The 27,995-nt window shown below is 38.7% G+C and overlaps 1 protein-coding gene across 2 annotated transcripts; it reads right to left on the bottom strand.

Moving 5' to 3' along the window:
- Window positions 1-3: 3 nt before the first annotated feature.
- On the bottom strand, window positions 4-27,982 carry LOC134664559 (set1/Ash2 histone methyltransferase complex subunit ASH2). 2 transcript variants are annotated; one of them, XM_063521270.1, is made up of 10 exons: window positions 27,696-27,982; window positions 27,381-27,559; window positions 27,147-27,294; window positions 26,087-26,283; window positions 6,430-6,647; window positions 4,669-4,846; window positions 3,625-3,781; window positions 2,838-2,961; window positions 2,170-2,424; window positions 4-1,730 (listed from the first exon to the last, which is right to left on the bottom strand). In XM_063521270.1, exons 1-10 carry the CDS (start codon window positions 27,842-27,844, stop codon window positions 1,626-1,628), a joined length of 1,710 nt encoding a protein of 569 aa, XP_063377340.1. In that variant the 5' UTR covers window positions 27,845-27,982; the 3' UTR covers window positions 4-1,625. The 2 variants fall into 2 exon arrangements, with proteins under 2 accessions (XP_063377340.1, XP_063377339.1); XM_063521269.1 differs by lacking the exons at window positions 4,669-4,846; window positions 6,430-6,647; window positions 26,087-26,283; ... (1 more) ...; window positions 27,381-27,559; window positions 27,696-27,982 and adding an exon at window positions 4,476-4,638.
- Between the last annotated feature and the right edge of the window lie 13 nt (window positions 27,983-27,995).

The following is a 27,995-nucleotide window of genomic DNA, read 5'->3' as shown; positions in this document are numbered from 1 at the left end:
AAATTTTTGGTTATAAAACATTTATCAACATGTACACATTGCTTACACAACACAACATTCAACTTGTACAACTTGAGATACCTATTGATGCAACCTTGGTATATTCATATATACTTTGTAATAAGTCTATTGTTGCTATAGGAAATATAATACTCATAATTTCACTCACTATACATATGTGTAATGTTAAATAATATTAAACGTTTCTAAGGCTGATCAACATATTTTAAATCTACTGCCTTTTTACTGGTGATAGACGACCAGACTATGTAGTATGGTCATCTATCTAAGTGTACATGAATATTTTATCTTGACTGGACAAAATATTTTGATCATCATTATTTTTGTAAGGTCAATTAAATATCCTGTTTTAGAATTAAGTAGTTATATATACCTACTTAATTCTAAAACAGGATATTTATTATTTATTTTAGAATTAAGTAGTTATATATACCTACTTAATTCTAAAACAGGATATTTAATATATAGTTGATATAATGGTAACTATATCATCTTATATGTGACTATTACTATAGTTACCAATGCAAGTTTAAATTATGAAATACATCATATTAGAGAATACATGATATATGATACATACCTAAAATGTATATTCCATTTGTATTAATTCATATTTGAGTACACATTGTTATAGGAGTTACAATGATTTAATGCTTATTACTAATATTCATATGACCAATACAGATTACAGTTATTTTATTTTTTAAACAGTCATTATCAGATTCAGATGCATCATATTTGCCATTTTTTTTTCAGTAATATAGTTTGTCTAAATAGAATAATTATTACTGGTAGTTCATGTAATCAATGTGAAGTGTAAAATTATCAATACACGAGGTATTTTACACTTCACATTGAATCACTGCACCTCTAGCATGATCTGGTTAATGATCCAATAGGACCAGGAACCAAAGCCTCAGTGTAAGACAAATATTATTTTATTTAATTCTCCAAACTTCAGAAGGTTGTTAGCAATAGCAACACCAGCTTCCGAAGATTGGATCATAATTTTGGCTCTCCTTTTTTTTCTAACCAGTATCATCGCAACTTTGATGTTTCAAAAGACAAGGTTTGAATTCTCGGCCTTATTTCGATTAAGTCAGTTAGGCCGCGGACTGTGCCCTGTTTATCAAAAGCTTGCAACTTGTAATACAAGTGGAAGTCCTTTTCTAACCATAGATGTCAAAAAGGGACTTCCAATTGTATTACAAGTTACAAGCTTTTGATAAACAAGGCACGGGTCGCACGCGCTCGGGCGCGGGCGCGGTTGTCTTCCGAAATATAGTATTCCTTCTAATAGAGTCGCGCCCGGCCCGGCACTGGGGGGCTACCGCGAAAACCGACATTCGCAAATTGCGGGGATCTTTCTCTTTTACTCCAATGAGGGCGTAATAAGTGTGACAGAGAAAAATGCCCGCAATTTGCGAACTTCGATTTTCGCGGTTATAGCCCTGTGCGTCCAATCCTCGGCCTTAAGCGCGACCGTGCTGCATAGGTTGAGAAGACTACATGAATAAATATAATACAAATATACAGGTTTAGTTCACTGTTGTGTCGTATCTCACACTCAGTCCATGCACACCGAATTAACGGTGCTACGTATATCAGAGATTGAAGTTGTCGAGCCGCAGCTTGCCCTCGTTGTCGGTGAGGTACAGGAGGTCGGCCATGGTCTGCTCGCAGATCGCTTCCTCCGCCTTTTCGGACATCTGGGCAGCAACAAATTAATACTACAGTTTGGGGTTTGTCAAAAAACAACACAATTAGTATCAAGACTCCATAATATAGCGCCATCATCTACTACGGATGTGAAACTTACGGCTGCAATATTTTGTACATCTTTTATATCATACTTTCCATTATATAAATTACTAAAATACCTATATTCGCTCCATTGAGCCGTGGCAAAAATGACGGGACAACGCGAGGAAGATGACCTATATCCGCCCCCCTGGGAGCTGCTTGAAGTTGGATCGGGTCCAAAGTTTACGCTGACAGTGGCACTTATGTGGACTGACCAATGGATGATGCTAATCTTCCAAGCTTCAAAGATGCTAAGTGCTAACCTTTGGTAAACATCCAGCAAGACTGCCCTTTAACACTGGCCATTCTTGAAGTAGATCCTAATTAGGAGGAAGAAAGACTTACCGGTCTGAAGCTATATTCACTCCCCGGGGGATGCTTGAAGTTGGGCCCGAAATTAACACTGACAGTGGCACTCTTATGTAAACTGACTGAAGGATAATAGCAGCCCTGATACACGTCCAAGAAGGCTGCCCCTTGGCACTGGCCGTTCTTAAAGAAGTAGATCTTGGAGCCGGTCAGCGGCTTCAGGCTGTTTAGAGATTCTTGGATGTTGTCTTTGTCTTCATAGTAGAGGTGGCTTTTGAATTTTACTAGCGGCTGCAAAAAAAGAAATTTCGATATAAAATTAACAAATAGCAGTATAAGAATATCAAATACAACTTGTACTTGAGTACCTATATTAAAATATCTAGTATATCTACCAAAAAAATTGTTTCATCATCCCATCATGGATATTATAAGATAGTGTAAGATGCAACAACAGTAGTACTACTGCTACTCGGAGCGCCGGCGTAGCGTTTACTAGTAATATTGACTTCGCGATCTTCGTAGAGTTAGACCAAAAAATGTCTGCAGCGATTTTGATAGCCCACGCAGCGCAATTGTTCTTTATACGTCATAATTTCACAGAAGTTTAACGTTTAAATAACACTTGGACCGTGTGAGTTATTAAAATCATTGCTGACTTTTCTTGGTTTAAGTGTGCAAATTAACGAACATTATAAACTTACCCGATCCTTGTAGGTGTTGGGCGTGTACTTAGTATTTTGGTTATTAGGCAACAAAATAAGGAAACCCAGCGTGTCGCCCTCGCCGTAACCGTTGCTGTAATGTTTGCCGCGCGACTCATGGAATCTGGAAATGGGTTGGCTAACGTAAATATTGAGCTGAAATATAAGATCAACAACAAATAGCACATGACCGGTAAATACTGCCTTTAGGAATGCCTTAATTCAGTGCCATTATGGACTGAGAAAAGTAAATTTTTGGGTTGACTAGGTGTGTAATTAGTGTAATATCATGTTTACTTGATTGTTAAACGATGTTGAAACCAAATGTTGAACGATATTTTACCATCATCAATATTTAAGAGCGTGCTCTTGTCGGTGGAGTAATCAGAAATTTTCAGAAAAGTTGGCAGAACCATAAGTAGATAACATTAATAAAGAAATAAGTTTTAATAATAAAGTGGATAACTCTTCAAACTAAAAAGAGATGGTGCCCTATGTAGATCGTGAGTTATTCGGGCGCAATGCACCTTCAGGTTTGCGTACACCCCCAGCCGAACCCAGAGGCTGTACATCTTCGCATCTACTCTACTGTGGCTTCCTAGTAGTAACGTTAGAACCTAGTAACGTTAGAGCTGTTTTCCACAGACGTCCAGTTTTTTGCAGGATCGCGTTCGCGATCGCGGATTCTGTTTGCGGGATCCTGCATGCATGCTACAGAAAACTGGATTTTACAAAAAACTGTACCCGCAAAAAACTCAGTGGGACGTCAGTGGGAAACAGCTGTTACCTGGTGCCCTTGCGGCTGCGCCACGAGTATCCGAACTTGTCGTATCCGAGCGGCGCCTGCAGGTTCGCGTAGCGCCGCCCCCAGCCCAGGCGGGCGGCCGCGCCTTCCGGCATCTCTTCCACGGTGGCCTCCCAGTACCATGCCCCTCGGGATACACCTGCAAGCAACCACACATTATTAAATGATTAACTGATATTTTGTTTAAATTGATACACCTAAGGATAGAAACACACATTCAGAGCACACTATCCTATAAAGGTGCCCTAAGTTGGGGCCTGTTGCATGTAATCAGGCGAAACCTGACATTCGGAGCATGTTATCTTATCGAAGGGCCCTTATGCGCTTAATGGTAAGGCTTCACTTTATCTATGGTAAGCCCTTGGAACTCACAAAAATATCTGACTCAACAAAAGTCTCATCAGCATACAGCACCCTGTGCCATCGTCAAATGTATCTTCAAGCGGCCTTAGTCAAAATGATTACAATTGAAATTTAATCGCGTTAGATGGTATCGTTTTGGGTCGTCCTATTCGTTTTTCGTCAAGTTCTTAAATTAGTCCTATTCTGCTTTCGTCACTCAATCTACATTCGTCACAATCGTCGGTGGCTTTCAATGTAGATTGAGTGACGAAAGCAGAATAGGACTAATTTAAGAACTTGACGAAAAACTAATAGAACGAACCAAGACGATACCCGTTAGATACGTTAATTACATTAATTAAGATGACAATCTTTTGCAGAAAACAAAACAACGCTATTGTTTCTCTACCACACTTCAATATAGCGTTTCGTTTCTCTGCAATGGTCGTCACTTTGGCTATGCCCCCTGGTGTCCCTGCATGTGTACTCACCGTGTGTGGCGCGCACCATGCAGTAGCCCTTCTCGCCGGTGACCGCGAGCCGGTCCTCGGATATCTTCAGCTGCGGCGCGCGGTCGTGTAACGCGAGCAGCACTATGCCGGGACACAGCGAGCGGTACAACCAGCCTGGGATGGGCTTGCCGCTCCATTCATTGCTCTCTGGTGTCCCTGCATGTGTACTCACCGTGTGTGGCGCGCACCATGCAGTAGCCCTTCTCGCCGGTGACCGCGAGCCGGTCCTCGGATATCTTCAGCTGCGGCGCGCGGTCGTGTAACGCGAGCAGCACGATGCCGGGACACAGCGAGCGGTACAACCAGCCTGGGATGGGCTTGCCGCTCCATTCATTGCTCTCGTCAAATTCCTGGGAAATACAAATTTATATCGATACTTTGGATAAATACCCTCCTACCCTCGTAAGACCATAAGAAATATATAGTAAGGCAAGAGTTCTCACTCCGTACATCAGTTTTGGTACCAAAAACACTATTATTTTCATAGTCGACATCTAGCCTAATGCTCAACAACATAAGATTTTTCACGCCACTGTTCGGAAATGTGGCAATAGATGGTCTAAAACCAAGCTGGAAAGTAGGCAATAGCTGTAGCACCTGAAGCACCACTACTACAATGTTTCATTGTTGTCATCATCTGTCATTGGTGACAGTTCGCTACAGCAATGAGTATCATTTAAAACATAAAAATCAATAAAAGGTCTTATTTTGCGCAACTTTTTCCTTCAAAAATAAAATTAGGTTATTTATAGCACCAATTTCTTGTTTAAAAAAAAAAGAAATATCAATACCATTCACTTCATTTTTTTTTAACAATTATCCATTCAGTTCACGCTTAAGGCGTTTTTTACTTTTGTAGCTGTTTGTGGTTTTATTAGCAAAAACGCTTCTAATTTTAGAGTCGGTTTGAAGCAAACAACAGAAAAACGCCTCTTAAAAGTGGTAAAAAAACCGGGCAAGTGCGAGTCGGACTCGCGCACGAAGGGTTCCGTACCATAATGAAAAAAAAAACAAAAAAAAGCAAAAAGAAAACGGTCACCCATCCAAGTACTGACCCCTCCCGACGTTGCTTAACTTTGGTCAAAAATCACGTTTGTTATATGGGAGCCCCATTTAAATCTTTATTTTATTCTGTTTTTAGTATTTGTTGTTATAGCGGCAACAGAAATACATCGTCTGTGAAAATTTCAACTGTCTAGCTATCACGGTTCGTGAGATACAGCCTGGTGACAGACGGACGGACGGACAGCGAAGTCTTAGTAATAGGGTCCCGTTTTACCCTTTGGGTACGGAACCCTAAAAAAGTAAAAAAAGGCGGGATCTGAAAATACCTACTGAATTGGATAGTGTAAATTATGTTTGACTAAAAAATATAAGAAACGCGTATCTACGCTCGCTATAAAAATGAGTTCTTCTAGTGAAGAAAATGATATTCTTACGTCTACCGAAATTCAAGAGACAGTACAGGCAGTGGCTAGTAATTTGCTACCAGAGAAATCGCGGGCTAGTACTTATAGTTATGCAAATGTTTTCTTATTTCCTCGCAGTAGTCGTGAAAAGCACTATGTAATGCCTCGGCCGGAAACGCTAAAGATGGACTCGTATTATTCGAGGGCCTCCACTAACGTGTCGGCCCTCGAACTCACTCGTCCATCTTTTAGCGATTTTCCGTCCTCTCCTACAATGTACTATTCCGGTCGGTACAGATACTGCTACTGATAATTTCGCTACTCTTGCTTGTCTTTTTGGTACCAAAACTGATGTATGGAGTGAGCAATCTATGTATTTTCTATATCGTAAAGACCCAGGCCAATTTTTGCGCTGTTGAATATTGAACTTACTTTTCTCTCTTTTAAGAGAGTTCAAAACTCAAATTTAATTTGTACTTGTACAAGTATTCGCGGCCCTTCTTACTCTAACGTTGTGCACTAACCTGTCTGAATGGTGCGTGAGGATCAGGCTCGGCCAGTATATACCGATATCCATCCTTGTTAAACGGATGCTCGGTAGGATACCCATGAGACGGTAGCTTGAGACTGGCGGGGTCGGCGGCGCGGCCCTTCTTGCCCGCCGGGGCGCCCGCCTCGGCCGCGCCGCCGACGGCCGGACGGCGCTTGCCTTGGCGTCCCTTTACGTTGCCTGCCAGGGGTACTGAAAAATCGAAATACAAGTGATATCGTAGGAAAATGCTGGTGCAGTCAGATTATTTAAAGTCTAATTCAGTATTTACATACATGATAGACTATGGCCGACCGACCGACTTATATGAGTTATGATATGTTAAAATAATGCCGCGTCCAGGCGGTACAATTCTTACACAATTTCATTATATTGGCAATTGAATTGTGGATTGTGGAGGGAAAACGAAATTCAAGAAGATTAGTGATACCACTCAATTTCTTTGACCAACTGAATGATACTCGTAAAAGTGGTACGGACACAAGTACGCCAACAATAATATGGGCGCCAAATTAAATTGCAACCAAATCGACTGATCAGATTGGACATTGAATTGGGTAACAAGAACGTATGCAAATCGCTATAGCGCTCTAGCCGCATTTAAAGAGTCCTTAAGATATCGATTAGATGAATTAACCAAAAATAATAACCTCGAGTACGCATATTTATGCTAAATTGGACAATTGTTAAGCCTTGACTGTACATATAAATATGTATCAAAAGATTTCCACGTGTAAGTATAAGCAATGCACATTAAATCTGAGGTTAGCGGATATCCCACACTTTGTCACTTCTCTTCGATAATGTACGTAACGATCCAATAATAAATCCATCGGTGCATATTAACCGTCCAATTTCAATACACCTCCTACTGGGACGCATATCTGAATGCTAAGGTGTCAGTATAAAATAGTTACTTTATAGTTTGCATGTGAAGTGTGGCTTATCAGAAGTGATCATTACAAACTTGGTTGCTATTTGGAAACAAACTTTGTTTATGAGACAATTAGGTGGAATTTAATACGAGTAAAATAAGTAATAAAGACATTTTGAAAAGATGAGATACGTCTTTGCCTACGTGATGGGTTGCGCTATGGAGTTTCTTCGCAACGGTGACTGTAATGACTGACAAGATTATATAGAAAATAAATGTATGTGGTAAATTATTATACAATATAATATTAATCAGGAATGATACGTGCGATTCCATGCTGATAATAGATCTGTCCCGAAATGCTTTTGAACATGTTTTACTGTTTGATAATAATAAGATTTTAATAACAAAACTTAAGTAAATATGGATATTAAGAACGGGTCACTCTCGTATGTTAAGTCGAAAAACGCTCGACATATTTCACTCCGGACGTACTTATGTGTTTTTCGACTTAAATTAACACAATCTAGGTGCCGTCGCCGTCTACAAACTTTCGTTCGTTGCCCTAAGGTTGGCTGGTAGAGAACGCCTTATCCCTATGTCATTAGACCGCCTTTAGATTTTTTTTGTGCAATTAAGATTCAATAATATAAAGTGGTATGTAATGATGAGATGACAGGCGAGAGAGAGTTAGTTATGGAAGAAAAAGACATGCTGCGCCGACCCCAAATGAATGGGATAAGGGCAAGCGAATGATGAATATAAAGTGGTATAGAAACAACAAAATACATTAAACATTAGTAATATTTTTTATTATAATATAGGAGGCAAACAAGCAGACTGGTCGCCTGATGGTAAGCGATTACCGCCGCCCATGGACACAGAAATACGTTGTAAGTTGTAAGCTCATGGGAGCCTAATAATAGGGGATTAAATAAAATTAAGTAAGTCATATTAGTGTCCGTTTTAAAATTAAGACGAATCTAAACAATACCTCATATTTTTATTATTAAGAATAGAAATTTACGATTATACAATAGAACAGCATTATCACGTTTTACCCTCCTCTTAGTCAGTCAAGAAATAAAAGCTTCTAAATTTAAAAAAACTCACATTCCATGTCGAATGCTCCAATATCACCTAAGCTCAATAAATGACAAAATTCTTTCGTAAGACGCGCGATAAGATAGCGCTATCAGTGTGAACTGCGTCTAATCGACGTCTATTTGGCGTGTCATTGTTCAGAGTAGGCGAGCCGGCCAATAGCACAGACCAGTCCAGTGTAACAGAGCCTCAAATCTCCTACATAATAAAGAGAGTATAATGAGATGATTCGCGATCTCAGCAATTCGGTTCACGTCTCTCCTGATCAAAGTAAGGGAGTGTCATTATAAACATCCATATTTTCATACAAATTATATAAAATGGTGTATGAAGAAGAAGCTAGAGTTCTACCAAGAAAAGTCTGCAGCGATTTTGACAGCCCACGCAATGCAAGTATTATTTATGTCATAATTTCATAGAAGTTTGACGTTTAAAATAACACTTGCACTTGACTTTTCTTGCTCTAACTCTATTGAATGGTGCAGCATGCAGCGTCGTGGTTTATAAATAAAATAATTATTATGATATCACTGCGAAAACTCGCAGTGAGCGTTGTAAACACAACGCTCTATGATGCTATGGAAGGTGCCATCGATCATACCTAGTGTTAAGTGTTAACTGACAATTCGAAAATCTAATTGCAGACATAAGTTCCACCGATGACCAAATAAGAATGATGCTGTGTATTAGATTCTGAGCGCAAGATTATATATTAAGCTCAAGATTTTATATTGAGTTCAAGATCGGTAACAACTTATTGTTGTCTAACGGAATGGGAGGATTCTGCCTATAGACTCTATCCCCCTTAAGGCCGAGCGAGCCACACCGGCTTGCGTGTGCGTGACGTGCGCGTGTGCGTGCGCTAAAATGTTGGAGCCGCACACGCACACGTCACGCAAGCGGTGCGCCATCTCTCATAAGGGCGTGCAGTGTATATATAGATATATATACACCGCACGCGCACGTGCACGTCACGCACCCGCAGCCGGTGTGCACAGGCCTTTATTCATAAACACGCTACAAGCCTCAATTAATTATTATCGTTTGTATTGATCTGCCATTTTTTCATGTATTTTTAAGAATTAATCTTTTGCAGAAAACGTAATGCTATCTGGCTCTCTATCGCACTAATATGGAAGAGTGATAGAGAGACAAACAGCTTGGCTTTCGTTTTCTGCAAACGATTCTCACCTTCGCAAGGTACCCTGGTCACTCTGGCTCGCTTGCGGTAGATAAGGGATGGGAATAGCGCTTTTGCTTAGGGATAGCAGGTCGAATATGTATATCCCATATAAAAGTGTGAGATATAAGTAATTTTATCTATAACTAATACAAACATAAGGTAATCCCGTACAAACAAGAACTAGTCGTAAACAACCTTTTTTATTACGATACACTTAGCCAGACTATAGGCCCATTCCCCAAGTCAGAACCTGTTTTTCGATATCCATTGAGAGTGTAATATCAGTAAAGTTTTTTTATATGTTACTTTACTTATTAGGTGGCGAATAAGAAGTAGGGATTGCAATCCGGTCCGGCGGATCCGGTAATCCGGCCGGATCCGGCACATTTTTCAAGACACCGGATCCGGCAAAATTCACCGGATCCGGTCTCGGATCCGGTAAAGTGAATCAAAGCGCTAAAATATAAAATAATAGCTTAAAACACTGCTAAAATTTAAAAGTTCTCGCCAATATTCGAATTTTCTCGCTCGCAAACAGCAACACAACATCAACTAGTTTGTTAGCTGACGCCAGTCTTCTAGCCGACGAAATATGTGTCGTCGTAGGGTTGAGATTTCCGTGCATCGTAAGTACTGGATTGGTTTATATTCAATTTATTGTGTTGTTACATTGTAATTTAATGTACATGTTCTTTCGTTTTATTTTGTACAAAACATTATAGCCCACTTATAATAACTGTTACCTGCATTTAAAATATAATGAATAAATATTGATAAAACTACATTCAGCACTTCAGCAGATAAGTTAAATGTTTTGTCGAATTAAAAGTAATTAAATAGAGGAATATATGTTGACTTTTGACGACCGGTCTGACCTAGTGGGTAGTGACCCTGCCTGTGAAGCCGCGATCCTGGGTTCGAATCCCGGTAAGGACAATTATTTGTGTGATGAGCACAGATGTTTGTTCCTGAGTCATGGTTGCTTTCTATGTATTTAAGTATTTGTAAGCTTATTGTAAGCTTACCGTGAGGCTTAGTCAATTTGTGTAAAAATGTCCTATAATATTTATTTTGTTGTTATTATTATGCTACTAAATAAAGCGGGAAAATGTTTTGTGTGAATAAATGTTTTAATGTATACTTGTATTATATAGATATACACGTTTATTGATTTTGTTTGCTAAAACTAAAATGGTTGAATTGAAGCACCTTTTTGTGGGAAATGTGGGTTGTCCTATAGATATTTTAAGAGAAAAAGAAGATTTCATTTGTGGTTAAGTAATAAAAACGTTGATTTTTGAAACTTAAAACAGCCGTCATCGAATTTAAACTGTTGTGAGACATACTAACGTTGAATAATTTACGGTTTAGACTCACTTGTTATAAGTCACTCGCGCGTCAGGTTTCGGAGAGCCTAGGTCTCATGTTAAAACACCCGTTTTATTAATCCATTTAAAAATATCCTTAACTTCGCATATAACGCTAAAAACATGATAAAATACGTGACTTGATGATTTTTTTATGCGCAATACCAATCCGGCCGGATCCGACCGGATCCGACCGGATCCGCCGGATTGAGGCCAAAATCCGGCCGGATCCGGCCGGATTCAATACCAGACCGGATTGCAATCCCTAATAAGAAGCGACGCTATTTTAACCAGGGCATTGTTAATTTAAACTACAGATGTGTAAGTTGCAGAAAATTCCAAATAATTTTTTTCTCTGAAATTTTCACAGGAGACGAAGAAAACTTTCATTTTGGAAATGGAAATATTCGATTCCTATACAAAAATATAAGACGAACAAAAACGCGAATTTTGGAAAGTTTCCGATGACATATCAGTAATTTAATAAAATTATTTAGTTAGGATATGAAATCAATGTAGAGTACCTACAACATAATTTATAATAACTTTTCATATATTATAGTTTGGTTGATATATCGACATTTTGAATAGGTAACGTAATACAAGACATACTATGTACTATATTACCTAATCTACGACAATTCTTAGTATAATGGTTATAACTGTTAGGTATGTATCTATCTATGAGATATATTTACACTTCGTCTAATTTACACTGCAATAATTATTTTATTACATACAACATATTTGTTCTAACTAGTGACATAAATTTAAGCATTACACACCCACATACAAATACATAGGGTGTAGGGTAGGGGGTAGGGTATCGATTTAAACTTACACGGCCTTCGCTGACTGTTTAAGAGTGGTATTCCACCTGTCCAATTTCTTTGTCCAATGTCATTGCGTCTCACTCTCTCATTAAGCAAAATGTGAGACGCAATACACGTTGGACAGATGGAATATATACCACCCTATAAGCTACATTACTGCGTGCTCTTACTTTTATTAATCCCGACGTTCGACGACGTTTGATCGTGATGTACAGTCGCCATCAGATATATCGGAGCGGCCAAGGTGTTCACAATATCTGAACACGCACTCTAACGCCGTGACAATAGAGGCGTGTTCAGATATTTGTGAGCGCCTTGCCCGCTCCGATATATCTGATGGCGACTGTAACATACTCGTACCGCTCTTGGTTAATTGCAGGCAGACTCAAGTATACAATTTAGTTATGGCTCAAAACGATGTGCCTATTAACCTACCTACTGTTTTATAGCCTTGTTTAGTATCAGTACTACATTTTACGAGAAGATACATACCTATATCTTTATGATGGAGACATATAATGCTATTACGCATAATTTTAATGACTAGCGTCCCGCTCCGTCTTCGTACGATGTAAATATTTTTTTGCAGTATATTTCAACTAATTTTATCCAAAACCTTACCTATACATCTAAACTTTCCTCTTGAATCACTATCTCTTCAACTGATTCTGCTGATGAAAACCGCATTAAAATTCGTTGCGTACCTACCTAGTTAAAGATTTAAGCGTACAGACAGACGGAATGAGTTTGATGTATAGGCGGAATACGTAGTTATATTACGTATGTACTATGTAGAGATATAATAGAAGCACTGTCGGAAAGGTACATTGAATAATTATTAAAGTTATTATTGAAAACAAGAATTGAAATAGGTACCTAAATTAATTCAAAAATATATCCTTACAATTCATGTTCGGTCAAATTGAGCTCTTATCTTTAGCCATTATTTTGAATACTTATATAGGTAATTATTATTCGTAGGCGTTACACGATTGTCCAATCCGTAAAAACATTTTCCATAAGAGAACGAGATAAACACGTAAAACAATCGAAGTAAAATATACATACGTACCTATGTATTATGTATGAGACACAGCGTCAGTGATAACGCGCAAATAAAACAAAATGATGTACGAAAAAACTTACCAGCCATCAAAGTTCAAGGTGATGAACCATTTAAATCTAAAATCAATAGCCAAGACACAGCACCGACGACACAATGCCTATGTGAGTCGAGGAAATACTGATATAACACATACGTAGAGCTATGTGTGCATGTTTACAAACACTAATGCATACAATAGCGGGCAATGTGGTGATGGAATATTGTAGATGTGTCTGGGAACTGACCGCGTGTGCGCCGACGGTAGTGCTTGGTTTGACTGACGGAGCGATAACAAATAGAGAATGTACAGACATATCACAACTAAGTTGTGCCTGCGGCACCGGTCGCATGGGATTCCGATTGTCTTTCCCTCACATAACAGTGGATTCCCAAAAATAACAGTAAATCCTCAGGACTTCAGACTGAATTTCATCACAACTGGTTGAGCCATGAAAAGGTGACACATATGTAGACTGTTATTTTGTTTTTAATAACTTTAACATTATAATATCGGAGTTGGATGTATCAAAATAGACATTACATGTACAGAATCTGTACACAAAAGTATATCTTAGTAACCTGGACTGTATGAAAATCAAGCATACTGATTTCTGACTTTTTCAGAAACTGTTCAGTATTAAAAAAATAATTCAGTATTAAGCATTAGATTACAAATTCCGTTTAATAATTCAACTACTTCCTCCCTTTTGGAGGTCGGTAAAAATTAAGTTACATATTTGTTTATCTATCTACCACGGAAACTGAGGTACCCATATTGAGGGCAACTCGACTAGCGGAGTTAATTGTCTGGAACGGGCACGTACGACGAGAAATGTGACTGATTGTTTAATTAAAACTACATTATGTTGTAAATAATCAGTATGGTGTACCATCGCCCACACTCTTAACTGTCCATCGGTGGACCTTATGCCTTTTGTAATAAGGTCCACCGATGGACAGTTAAGAGTGCTATTACATTTCGGGGTTGAGCGAGTTTAGGTATTTTACGCGCTGCGGCAGGCCGTGCGAGCTCAGTATTCCGATCCCTTCTACCACACTCGCACTACAATGATGGATTAAACATTCTTGATCCTTCGCGAAGCATATTGAAATCAACCATAACAACACTAACTGTACTTAACTTATAAAGTCCTAAAACTGTTATTTGGTAAGTACGAAAATACTAAATGCAGTGCAAATGTACATAGGGGCTGTTCATAAATTACGTCGTCTATTTTTGACCCCCCCATCCCTCAAATCATCCAAAAATCATGCTTCGGATGACTCTGTTTCCTCCTACGTCATGCTACCATCATCCGATGTCCATGACCCCCTCCCCCCCTCCTCCCATTTGAAACGACGTAATTTATGAATAGCCCCATACCCGTACTTATGAACGTATATTACTCGAAAGAAATTATAGGTACTCGCTTATTTACAAGAAACAAGTTACAAGAAACTGAAGATACACAGGGTCTGATGATGGAGCTGGAAGGTGGCCACGGGTACCAGTCTATCATGTAACTAAACCACTTCGTGTTTGGGCTCGTTTGATTCGTCTAAATAAGATCTTTGACACTGAAGATACACAGGGTCTGATGATGGAGCTGGAAGGTGGTCACGGGTACCAGTCTCTCATGTAACTAAACAATTTCGTGTTTGGGCTCGTTTGATTCGTCTCAACAAGATCTTTGACACAAGACAGTACTCAGGGTCTGATGATGGAGCTGGAAGGTGGTCACCATTACCAATCAACCATACAACTAAACCACATCGTGTTTAGGCTCGTTTTATTCATCTCAACAAGATCTTTGACACTATATAGGTGATACTCAGAGTCTGATGATGGAGCTGGAAGTTGGTTACCGGTACCAATCAACCATGCAACTAAACCACTTCATGTGTAGGCTCGTTTGACTAGTCTCAACAAGATCTTTGACACTAGGTGATACTCAGAGTCTGATGATGGAGCCGGAAGGTGGTCACCGGTACCAATCAACCATGCAACTAAACCACTTCATGTTTAGGCTCGTTTGATTCGTCTCAACAAGATCTTTGACACTAGGTGATTAACCAAACACGAAGCCCAAACACGGAGCCCAAACACGAAGTGGTTCAGTTATGTGATAGACAGGTACCCGTCGCCACCTTCGAGCTCCATCATCAGATCCTGAGTACTTTCTTGTGTCAAAGATCTTGTTGAGATGAATAAAACGTGCCTAAACACGAAGTAGTTCAGTTACATGATAGACTGGTACCCATGGCCACCTTTCAGTTCCATAATCAAACCTTGTGTATCTTCAGTGTCAAAGATCTTGTTGAGACTAATCAAACGAGCCCAAACACGAAGTGGTTTAGTTGCATGGTTGATTGGTACCGGTGACCACCTTCCAGCTCCATCATCAGACCCTGAGTACTATCTTGTGTCAAAGATCTTGTTGAGACGAATCAAACGAGCCCAAACACGAATTGGTTTAGTTGCATGGTTGATTAGTACCGGTGACCACCTTCCGGCTCCATCATCAGACCCTGAGTACCATCTTGTGTCAAAGATCTTGTTGAGACGAATCAAACGAGCCCAAACACGAAATGGTTTAGTTGCATGGTTGATTAGTACCGGTGACCAAATTCCGGCTCCATCATCAGACCCTGAGTACTATCTTGTGTCAAAGATCTTGTTGAGACGAATAAAACGAGCCTAAACACGAAGTGGTTTAGTTGCATGGTTGATTGGTACTGGTGACCACCTTCCGGCTCCATCATCAGACCCTGAGTACTATCTTAAGTCAAAGATCTTGTTGAGCCGAATCAAACGAGCCCAAACACGAAGTGGTTTAGTTGCATGGTTGATTGGCACCGGTGACCACCTTTCGGCTCCATCATCATACCCTGAGTACTATCTTGTGTCAAAGATCTTGTTGTGACGAATCAAACGAGCCCAAACACGAAGTGGTTTAGTTGCATGGTTGACTGGTACTGGTGACCACCTTCCGGCTCCATCATCAGACCCTGAGTCAAAGATCTTGTTGAGCCGAATCAAACGTGCCCAAACACGAAGTGGTTTAGTTGCATGGTTGATTGGTACCGGTGACCACATTCCGGCTCCATCATCAGACCCTGAGTACTATCTTGTGTCAAAGATCTTGTTGAGACGAATAAAACGAGCCTAAACACGAAGTGGTTTAGTTGCATGGTTGATTGGTACTGGTGACCACCTTCCGGCTCCATCATCAGACCCTGAGTACTATCTTAAGTCAAAGATCTTGTTGAGCCGAATCAAACGAGCCCAAACACGAAGTGGTTTAGTTGCATGGTTGATTGGCACCGGTGACCACCTTTCGGCTCCATCATCATACCCTGAGTACTATCTTGTGTCAAAGATCTTGTTGTGACGAATCAAACGAGCCCAAACACGAAGTGGTTTAGTTGCATGGTTGACTGGTACTGGTGACCACCTTCCGGCTCCATCATCAGACCCTGAGTCAAAGATCTTGTTGAGCCGAATCAAACGTGCCCAAACACGAAGTGGTTTAGTTGCATGGTTGATTGGTACCGGTGACCACCTTCCAGCTCCATCATCAGACCCTGAGTACTATCTTGTGTCAAAGATCTTGTTGAGACGAATAAAACGAGCCTAAACACGAAGTGGTTTAGTTGCATGGTTGATTGGTACTGGTGACCACCTTCCGGCTCCATCATCAGACCCTGAGTACTATCTTAAGTCAAAGATCTTGTTGAGCCGAATCAAACGAGCCCAAACACGAAGTGGTTTAGTGGCATGGTTGATTGGTACTGGTGACCACTTTCCGGCTCCATCATTAGACCCTGAGTACTATTTTAGTCAAAGATATTGTTGAGCCGAATCAAACGAGCCCAAACACGAAGTGGTTTAGTTGCATGGTTGATTGGTACCGGTGATCACCTTCCGGCTCCATCATCAGACCCTGAGTACTATCTTGTGTCAAAGATCTTGTTGAGACGAATAAAACGAGCCTAAACACTAAGTGGTTTAGTTGCATGGTTGATTGGTACCGGTGACCACCTTCCGGCTCCATCATCACACTCTGAGTACTATCTTGAGTCAAATAAATACATATAGAATGTCAGGTCGTTCCAAATATTTTTAATCCTGTCCGGTAGTTTATTAAACTGTACCATTATAAATTATAATACTATAAAAACAGTGCTAGGATCAAAGTCTCTCGTTGCGGTTTACACGCACACAGTATAGCGTTTTACACGGCGCCCGCCGCACACAATGATAAAAAACCTCGTCGTCGCCGTTGAAAATGTGCGGAGCCGACCGAGACACGTCCTGCCTGTACAAGCTCTGCCGCGGCACTGAGCTGGTGAGCGCGCGTCATCGGTAATATAGAGTAGTTTTCAAAAAATTGCCAAAAAATTATAGTAGAATTTCATAAACACTAATGTATACCAACAGTATAAGCAAACGTTGCAGATTGCTTGAGTATGAAAATGACTTCGATATTAAGTAGATTTTCGTAGAAATTGACACTTGTTTCGGAGAGAAAATTGAGTTCGTTTTACTTTGATTTTCTCTTTCTCCAAGGTATGTAGGAAAAATATCGTTTGATATGCTTAAAGTACAGGGTATTAGTAATACAAAATAGCCAGGTTTAGCAGAGAAAACTTCTCAACATTTCCAAATAAAAGCTTGCCGTTCAGTGCTTCACGCGGTTTTTCGGAAACGACCATCAGAAAAAAATTCATTACTTATTTAATAAGTCCTTTTTCTAATATTTACAACGATATTTAAAAAGATAAGAAGACGCTTTTACTGGAACAAGTACTCATTGTTTCTAATAAGGAGCACAAAGTCCTGAATTTCGTCGACTAGTATCATCAATTTTGCATTATTTCGACTTTTCTTGTAAGAGCGCTCTTAAGAGTGTTGCTGTTTGTACAGTCGCCATCAGATATATCGGAGCGGCCAAGGTGTTCACAAAGTCTGAACACGCACTCTAACGCCTTGACAATAGAGGCGTGTTCAGATATTTGTGAGCACCTTGGCCGCTCCGATATATCTGATGGCGACTGTACCGTCGTTTGAATGGGAAAATCGTTAGAATATTACATAGCTGAAACCGAAGGCACAGTTTGCCAGTTTTTTATAAAATATAAATAATTTCGGCCACAATTTTCGATCATTTGAACCAGAGTCCAGAAGACTGTGAAAGGTGTCTTTTTCAAAACTACGTCCTCCTTATGCAATTCAAGCACTATAATAATTTTATCGTCATTATACGTCTAGACGGGAGACAGGCTCCGGATGCTACACACGCGCCATTAATATTTAAACCAAGTTACAATACCTACCTACATTACGGCCTTTACATATACCTATAGCTACGGACTACCCAGTTTACCGATATATACATATACCCATAGGTACTTGATTGCAGAATCATTAAATTTTCCAATAGCGCGCCGTGACGCGTGTTTGAATTGTACGTGGCACTAACGCGTTTTTCAGACATACTTACTGTCCTATATTACAGCCATGTCCAGAGGCGTAGCTAGAGGATATGGCGCCCGGGGCAGGCACCAAATTTGCGCCCCCCCCCTCCCCCCCAAACGAAATGAACTAACGAAAGAGTTACTTTTTTACTTATTACTTACAGTTTACTTTTAATTGAGACAAAAAAGTGTTTTTAGTACATCGGTGGCTAACAAGCTTACGACCCACCTGATGGTCAGCGGTCACATGCGCGTTGCCGACCATTTTAAAACTTATACACTTATTTTTTGGAGATCTCCTTAGACTTAAAGGTTCCATATCGCTTGTGAGTTTGGGATCGTAGACTATTCACAGGTACAGCGCGCCTTTGGACTGATTTGAAGGGTCCAAGGTGGCATCCAGATGCTCCTGCCCAAAGGTGACAGCAGTACTCAATAAATGGGATCTGTCTACCCCAGAGTAAAGTATCGCCTCCCTTTATTGAGCACACCGAGTTTTTTTTTGGATACGAGCGCAGCCTACCCAGCGAGGTGGCTACGAAATTATTGGACGTCACTGATGGAGATCTCAACACCGAGGCTCCCAATACCCCCTGACATGGGAAGGCTTGTGCCTTGAAAAATGAGGTTTTCTTAGCCCTAAACGCGCAAAATTGAGTCTTGGTGGGATTGAATTGGACTAGTTTGTCCCGATCCCACATCGAAACCTGACACAGGTTTTTCACGACATTCTAGTATCACAGAACGAGCGATGTTATCACGGCATGTCTTATACAGGGTGGTCCAAACCTTGACGACCATAATTTTTTTAAATTTCTCACGCTGTGGGCTATCAGAATATGTACGTTAGCCGACGTTTCGTAGTTTTCGAATTATGATTTTTATTACTTTTAACGTTTGTTAAGAAATTCTGGGGTGAAGATTTAATTTTAAAAAAAACTATTGAACTTTATTGTTTCTTTTTGTAACATAATCCTTGACCAACGGCGCAGTTGCTAAAACAACAGCATCCTCACTTGGCTGAGTTGAGCTGAGTTCAAGCTTAGATGTTGCCCTTACCTAAATAAATAAAAAATAAATAATGATAAAATACAAGCGATTTCAAGGACTTTTTGTTATTTTAGAAACTGCTAGACCCTAAGTTTTTTTAAAAGGTCAAAAAAGTGATACTTAATAGTCCTAATTTTTCAGAGTCGCCGGTCAAAGGAACTGAGGTGGAAAGCTTCCAAATTAGTAATTCATTAAAAAAGTCCTCTTTTGTTATTTCTACTATTATTTTATGGTGTCACTTCCCCATCGCTATTTCATGTTATATGTGCAAATACCACGAACATGTATTAGAAGACATAAAAGCAAAGCAAAGCTTCACCCCGGAATTTCTTAACAAAAGTTAAAAGTTAAACTCGTAAACTACGAAAAATCGGCTAATCATGGGGTATATACACCGTGTTTTTTTTTTATTTCCGTTAATTTCAAGGGTGCATTCCTGAGCTTAAAACAAGTAATTTTCTCAAAGACACCAATATTCTAATTAACTCCATTTCGGAGATAATCAATGAATTTTTTTTTCCTATAGTGCCTCTACAAGCGTGTACACTTGCCTTAGGGCCGCTTTACATATTGATTAGTGTTTAGAATGAGTTCATACATTTGCTACTAAACTTAAGTACAATCTCAGTCGATCAATGTTCGAAATGACATTGTTATGTCATAGATTTCAATTGTTTGGTTGAGTTAAATGTAATGCCTGTGTTACAACAACGCTATATGCTACATTTAATTACTTTTTAAACTCAATTTTTTTGAAAAAAAAATGACAAAAAAAATTTTTTTTTTGAAAATTAACTATGCCATTTAGTTATCTAAAACGTACTTAACCATACCCCGAAGTTAACGGAATTCAATAAAAACACGGTGTATATTCTGATAACCCACGACGACGATACTAAAAAAAATTTTTGGACGTCAAGGTTTGGACCATCCTGTATACAGGTTGGCTAAAAAATAACTGCATTTTCCTTGCCAGGGAGATTTTGGGATTACACCTACTGAGCAAGTCGCGAAAAAAAATTTGGCTGTGTCCTACATTTTGGCTGGTCCATTTTCTATGGGAGGTATTTTGCCCATTTTGGCGCCCCCCCCCTTGGACGGCGCCCGGGGCACGTGCCCCCTCCAACCCCCCCCTAGTTACGCCTCTGGCCATGTCTACAAGTACATAGCGACATTAGCGACGGACATACTTGATCTTAAGAGTCATTATCCAACAGCACACCGTGATAGTCGCCGTATGCGACGCGGATGCGTTTTTCAGAATAAATGACCATTTCTAATAACCGTCTAAGAACTACCTAGTATAAGATTCTTTGCACACTTCAATACACTAATAATTTAGTATTCATAATGGTCCAATACTATTACAGTTGCCTCCAGAAACTCGCGAACTAAATTGACACGAGTTTGACAAATAAAATGATACCAGGAATAGCAAAGAAAAAATAGTCTGGGGTATATGTCGATAAAATGATATCGATAAGTAAGATGCACTTACAACCCATGTGATAAATTATAAAGGGGTCACAAACGATTTCGATTTGTATGAATGTGACGAGAAAAGTGGTTGGTTAGATTGTGACGTTACCAATCAAATCAGGAGGTGCGGATGTGAAACTGACAAATTTCAATGTTAAGACGAAATAGGAGCTGAGTTTTAAATATTTTAGGTAAATATACCCATATCGCTAACGGAAGCGGCTCCTAAAACTAGTGCGATAAGGACAAGGCGAAAAATCCTGCGTAAAAATCTCAAAAATCGAGGTTTCGTACTCGACTGTTTCCTCCTCCAAATCTTAACCAATCGTAACCAAATTTGGAAATCTAAATGATTATGAAATTATCTGTGTCGGACCGTTTTGCTTTTTTGGCTAATTGATATCAGTTTTGAATACTACGCCTCTCATTGCGGCATAGTCAATGAGGCCATTTTGGCCATTTTTGAAAGGCTGTAGCACCTTAAAAAACAAAAATATCAAAAAAAGCAAAACGGTCCAACACAGATATTGTCAATATTAATGTGTTGCAAAAATCATTGCTCTAGCATCAAAACCCACGGAGGAAACAGTTGAGTACGTTTGTATGGAGATATGTCCACTCCTGTTGGCTCTTAATATGCAGGTTTGGGGGCAAGTTGTTTATATCAAGAGCTCACGGTTGTCGCGATTTAATTTTATACAATGTGACCGGTAGATGAGATTGATCGATAATTAAAGTTAGACCAAGAAAAGTCTGCAGCAATTTTGATAGCCCACGCAGTGCAACTGTTATTTAATACGTCATAATTCATAGAATTTTGACGTTTAAAATAATACTTGCACTGCGTGGGCTATTAAAATTGCTGCAGACTTTTTTGGTCTAACTGTATTTAAATTCTGACCTATAGTTCGTTTTTTTTAGCATTAGAAAGAACTTGCAAGAAGGTAAGCGATCTTGACATGTCTTTTAATTGAAAAACGCTTTTTAAAAATCAAAAACTATTACTTATGAAAGCAGAAGAATATAAATGATCGTATTAGATTCATAATTGTTACATATTTCTAATGCTAAAAAAAACGAAGTATAATTGTCAACTTGAATGTCCAGTTTAGGGACTGGTTTTCTTTACAATCGAAGCAATAGGGATCACCGAGACGACTTAATTTTTACGTCCACACCATACATGATATAACTGAGAAATCTTATCTTATTTCCCCGTCTGGATCGGCCGTTTTTTTTTTGTTTTGAGTCAAAATTACTGTTTCTATGTTATCACCTACAATTTGTTACTTTAGCTGAAAGTTTTCCTAACAAATCAAATAAAATAAATGTAATAAAATATTAATTTAATTACCTACAATATGTTGATCCCATTATCCTTGTATCTATTTATATAAAATTGTGCAATTTTCGAAATACCAAGTAACATTTGTAAAATAATTTAAATTACTTAGCCCCACTTGCACCATCCTATTAACCTGGGATTAACGTGTTAAACGGATAAAACAGTGTCAAATTGTACTGGTAACCATGGTAACTCCATGTTTAACCGGTTAACCCTGGGTTAGTGGGATGGTGCAAGTGGCGCTTAAAGACACATTTTAACTGACCGCGTAACAGTAGCGCCGCTAGCAGTGAATTCTCGCGATATTCTCTAATTCAAACTTTTTTGAAAATATCGATATGAACAGCACTGGCCAGACTGTGGTATCATTTGTGCACATTGACCTGTCAATTTAGTTCGCGAGATTCTGGAGGCAACCTTAGAGATACGAACTCTCGGATGCTAAACGCGCTCCATAATAAAATTTAATACCCAGCTTCAACAATACATTTCGGCCGTCTCTACATAGAAAATGCACTGCCCAGTCTACCCATATAATTGATCTTAGAGTCATTATCCAATAGCACGCTATGACGCGTTAGTCGGTGTTTGCATTGTACGCGGCGCGGATGCGTTTTTCAGACACTGGCTGAATGCCAAATTATATACTTTGTATAAAATGACTTTTAATTAAAATTAAGTTGAGACCCTTGGCCCGTGTGGTCCTAATGCTGTACAACTTTTTAAGGAGCTTTCAAAAAGGATTGTAGACTTCACTGGTGACCGAAGAGCTGGCAGCTTTCTCGCTCAACATATTAGCTTAGCAATACATTGGGAAAATGCTGCCAGCGTCCTCGGCGGGGCCCAATTTCTTAGACATTTTAATTTTATTTTATTTTATTTAGTATTAGTTTTTAGTTTCAATTTAGTTTTATTTTATAGATAAGTAAAGTTAGTTTATTTTTATTTTTAATATTTGTATCTACCTTATAAATAAATATATTTTTTAAGTAAAATTGCGGTTACTTATCAACTATTCATTGACCTTGACACGTTCCTACATCCTACTTATTTAGGTAACCTATCGGTTTTCCTCAATTAGTTCATTTTACACTTTTGCATAGGGAACATTTTTAATAAATTGGTCTGCAAGATTATGTGTTAATTAAATATATGTAGTACCATACCTATAGTGTACCTACTCAAAAAGAGCTGTAACAATTTCAATAAAATTTAATATTAGGGGTGATAACTGATAACTTGATTTGATCATGCTTAGAACAAGTTATCCTTTTTGAATAAGTTGGATTTTTTGGGCGTTAAAAGGGTCATTTTAGTTAAGGGTATATCAATATTTATCTTTAGTTGATTATCAATTTGTCACTTTTAATTTTGCAATGTTGGGTTGGGATGCCAACCCTTCTATGATTTACAGTGACATGATCTAAATTTTACTAGTGATACCTTTTGTAGAGCGAGCAGTAGAAATAGCAAACCTAAGCACTGTCAGCGACCCACTAGACAGATTCTCTGTTCAAAGATGCTCTTAGCAGCATATGGTTTTTCGTTTTTCCCATGTTATCATCTATGCTCGTAGCGCGTAGCTTGCACTGGTAATGAATATCCCACCAAAAACATAAATGTAAAAAAGGAGAGCCAAGTTCAATACAAAAATTATGCTTGGCTGTGGGGCTCGCCGCAAAAAGAATGGAGATCTAAATGAGTGCCACTGCCAAGTTCTATGCAAAATCCAAATATGTATTTATAGGAACAAAATAACATTATAAACAAGTATTAAACTCTATTTCTTTGCTTTATTGGATACCTATAACAATTGCTGTTATTTAAAAAAATGTGAGATCTTAAAGTAGGTTAGATTTGACTTGGCCAGTTTTCATTATATCAATTATTTTATATATATTGTAATTCTGATAAAACCTGGCCAAGCCAAATCTAACCTACTTTAAGATCTCAAATTTTTTTAAATAACAGCAATTGTTATATGTATCCAATAAAGCAAAGAAATAGAGTTTAATACTTGTTTATAATGTTACTTTGTTCCTATAAATACATATTTGGATTTTGCATAGAACTTGGCAGTGGCACTCATTTAGATCTCCATTCTTTTTGCGGCGAGCCCCACAGCCAAGCATAATTTTTGTATTGAACTTGGCTCTCCTTTTTTACATTTATGTTTTTGGTGGGATATCAATACTTTTTGTAAAGAAAACTAGGCAGGTATTGAGATTTAATGTTTTTTCTTGTGTTTCCGCTGTATGGTTTTTACTTCTGTTCTTTGTATAATTATGTGGTGCCGCGCGCCGCCGACGACACACCGTTGGCCGGTTGTTTAGAGCGTATTACAAGTTTTTTGTATGGGGACACCACTTACTTTTTGACTTAACTTTATTTTAATATAGCAAATATAATAATACATATATTGGGGTAGTTTCAAATATCTGCTTGTAACGGTTCCAACGCTACAATAAAAAAAATATTTTTTTGTATGGGGACCCCCCTATTTTTTAACTTTTTTTTATTTTTAGATTTTTCCCTACGCTTACACACAATAACCGAGCTGGATTCCAAATTTCATCCTTTTAGGTCATCTGGAAGTAGGTTAGGTTTAGGTACTTATATGTCAGTCCCAATAAAAAATGGTTTTTTTGTATGGGGACCCCCCCTATTTTTAAACTTTATTTTATTTTTAGATTTTTTCCTACGGTTACACACAATAACCGAGTTGGATTCCAAATTTCATCCTTCTAGGTCATCTGGAAGTAGGTTAGGTTTAGGTACTTATATGTCAGTCCCAATAAAAAGTGGTTTTTTTGTATGGGGACCCCCCCTATTTTTTAACTTTATTTTATTTTTAGATTTTTTCCTACGGTTACACACAATAACCAAGCTGGATTCCAAATTTCATCCTTCTAGGTCATCTGGAAGTAGGTTAGGTTTAGGTACTATAAGTCATAAGTCAGTCTTAAAATTTACGACTTTTTGACCTTCATATCTTTATAACCGTTTGAGCTAGCTTCATGAAATTTGGGCTTCTAGATGTCCTTATGGATATAATTAAACACACGTAGTTTGATGTGTTTACGTCAAAGATGTTTTGAGTTATAGAAGGGTCAAAAGTGGCACCAAGTGGTTCGTGTAATATTACACTCGGCGCTGGCTAGCCAGTTCCTTTGCTTGAACTTGGCTTGACACGCTGCCGCGTGTCTAGATGTCAAAAGAATAAAGAGTGTGTGCAGATCATAGACTAGGAATCCTCTAGACCGAGTTTAGAGCAATTATTTCATGAAACCGATGATGCCAAAAATGTGGGGGTGCGCGGGGCGAGGTTAGTGAAGTCCCGTGCCGTGATTGGTCCGTTCAAAGACACGGACGTCACACAAAGACACTTTCGACTCGAACATGCAGTAAATTTACCGTATGCGTGGCAGAGGGGGTAGCGCGACTATGCTCAGTCTGGAGGATGTTTTGTCTGTGGTGCAGATCATTTTAAACCAGCTGACCTGCTTATTACTTCTCATCATCATCATCATCATCTCAGCCATAAGACGTCCACTGCTGAACATAGGCCTCCCCCTTTTTTGGGGGGTGAATGCCATAATCGCCACGCTTGGCAGGCGGGTTGGCGATCGCAGTCGAGTACAACGAATTTGAGGGACGCTGCTGCGTCCACCGGTGGTCTTGGACGTGGTTTAAGGACATACCCGGGTCCTGGACATAGTTTAAGGACATACCCGGATCCAATACTTATAGGGTCCATTACTTATAGGGCTTATTACTTCTGCAGCTGACTATTTATAAATTATTTTGACTTACTTGTAGCAATCCCCATATCAGTGACTTTCAGCTGCCCCTGCTTGATCATGGCTTCGTAGTTAGGCTTGATAGACGTAAGCTCCATATTGTAGAGTCCAAACATTGGCCCGTGCGTTGAGTCCTCCTCGTATGTGAAAAGGACCTGGATATCCTTGATCAGCGCTCTTTGCACTGTAGCATACCAAGACTGGGTCACTCTATACAGAAAATTGTTAATGTTTTACTAAATTTTTAAGTACAGCACTTAAAATCTTATGACAGTTACTATTTGACATTTGAAAACTGGCCAGTACCTAAGGTGCCATGTTAAAAGAGTTATCAAGTAAAGATTCTAAGGAGGTCCAAGCAAGAATTTTTTTTTATCTAGCTTTTTCTGATAATTAAAAAAAAGGAAACTTCTGTTAGAAAGTTTGGACAAAATAAAGCCTTGGTCATCAAAACTCATTACAGGCCAAATACAAAAACAAGTGATACTTTAGTATGATATGATATAATTTTTTTTTCACCACACCAGCTCGGAAAGGCTTACTTTGCACTTCAAAAACTGATAGCATTGTTGCATTTTATTCACATGTGAGACAAAGTAATCAAATGCAGATTTTGAGTTTGTTTCTTATGTTTGCTGGTAGAAATGACTTTTAAATGATTAAATATACCTAACTAGTTGGTTTGTAAAACTAAAACTAACTACAATTAAAATAATTAAAACTAAAAATTAAAAATACCTATCAAAATTTGGTGCCCTTAAATGATGATTTTGGATGATAAATACTTAATAACATTCATTTGGATTTGATTTGGTTTGATTTTGTTTGATATTTTACATTTAATATTTGCTTCGGGTTGGTGTGGTGAAAAATTTTGTGTTTCACTCGGGGGCAAATTTTGTTTAACCCTCGTGCTTTGAAACCCTCGCAACGCTCAAGATTCCATTTTTCGATTCAATTCAATTCTTCAATTCAATTTTGGGATCTTTCGCTTGCTCGGGTATCAATATTAGCATGAGCGGTTAAACAACAACTTTGCCCCCTTGTAAAACAAATAACTATTATCTATTTACCTTCGAGGCATAGTCGTCATTGCCTCCCAGTATTGATCTATGTATGGAATAATTTCTCTATCCTTGCTGAAAAGGGTCTTATTGCTGCCATTTTTTGCACTCTCCTGCTTCAAATTTGCAATAGCTGTCAGACACATTTGCGGAAATGCTACAAAAACAAAAAAAAATAACATTTAATAATATTGAGAACTAAGTTTCAAATATCAAACTTAAAATAAAATAAATAATACTCACGAGCTTGATTCTTCTTAAAAGTCTCCAGACCAGTTGGGGAGCAGTTCTTACAAATGAACAGATAATTTGTCATAAAAGGCACCAATTTTCCTAACTGATACCCAATACAAGACTCATGAAACCATCTGTTACATGAAGCACACAGTAGTTCCACTATGTTAAGATTCCTTTCTTTGCCACTGTGAAAGAAAATGGAATAAGAAACAGAAATGGGATCTAAAAAAGTTAAATTTGGAATGCAAGCTGTTTCCAAAGTGTTTAACCTGCCAGTATCTTAGTAGGAAAGGAAACTTTTTTTGTTGTACTTCTACTTACCAGTAACAAGACCCCTGAGAATCACTTCCAGATTTGTTTGTTTTGTTTTTATCAGCATTATCTGCCGGCTTATGAGATTCTGAATTCATGCATTGTGCACTATGTGATAGATCTGCATCGAATGATTTTCTCGTGTCTTCAGACGCCATCTCGCGTAATAAGGTCCCTTGGACACAAATAAATCCTTATTATCTCAAAATATATATGAGTAATTGAGTATCACATGATTTACTTAATTAAGTAAAACGCTCTAATAAGGGCAAACCAAAACGGGATAAACGCTAAAAACGCTTGACCAAA

Source organism: Cydia fagiglandana, chromosome 5, assembly GCF_963556715.1.
Source record: "Cydia fagiglandana chromosome 5, ilCydFagi1.1, whole genome shotgun sequence".
Lineage (NCBI taxonomy): Eukaryota > Metazoa > Arthropoda > Insecta > Lepidoptera > Tortricidae > Cydia > Cydia fagiglandana.
Note: the sequence above shows the minus strand (reverse complement) of the source record. Positions and strands in the feature narration are given on the sequence as shown.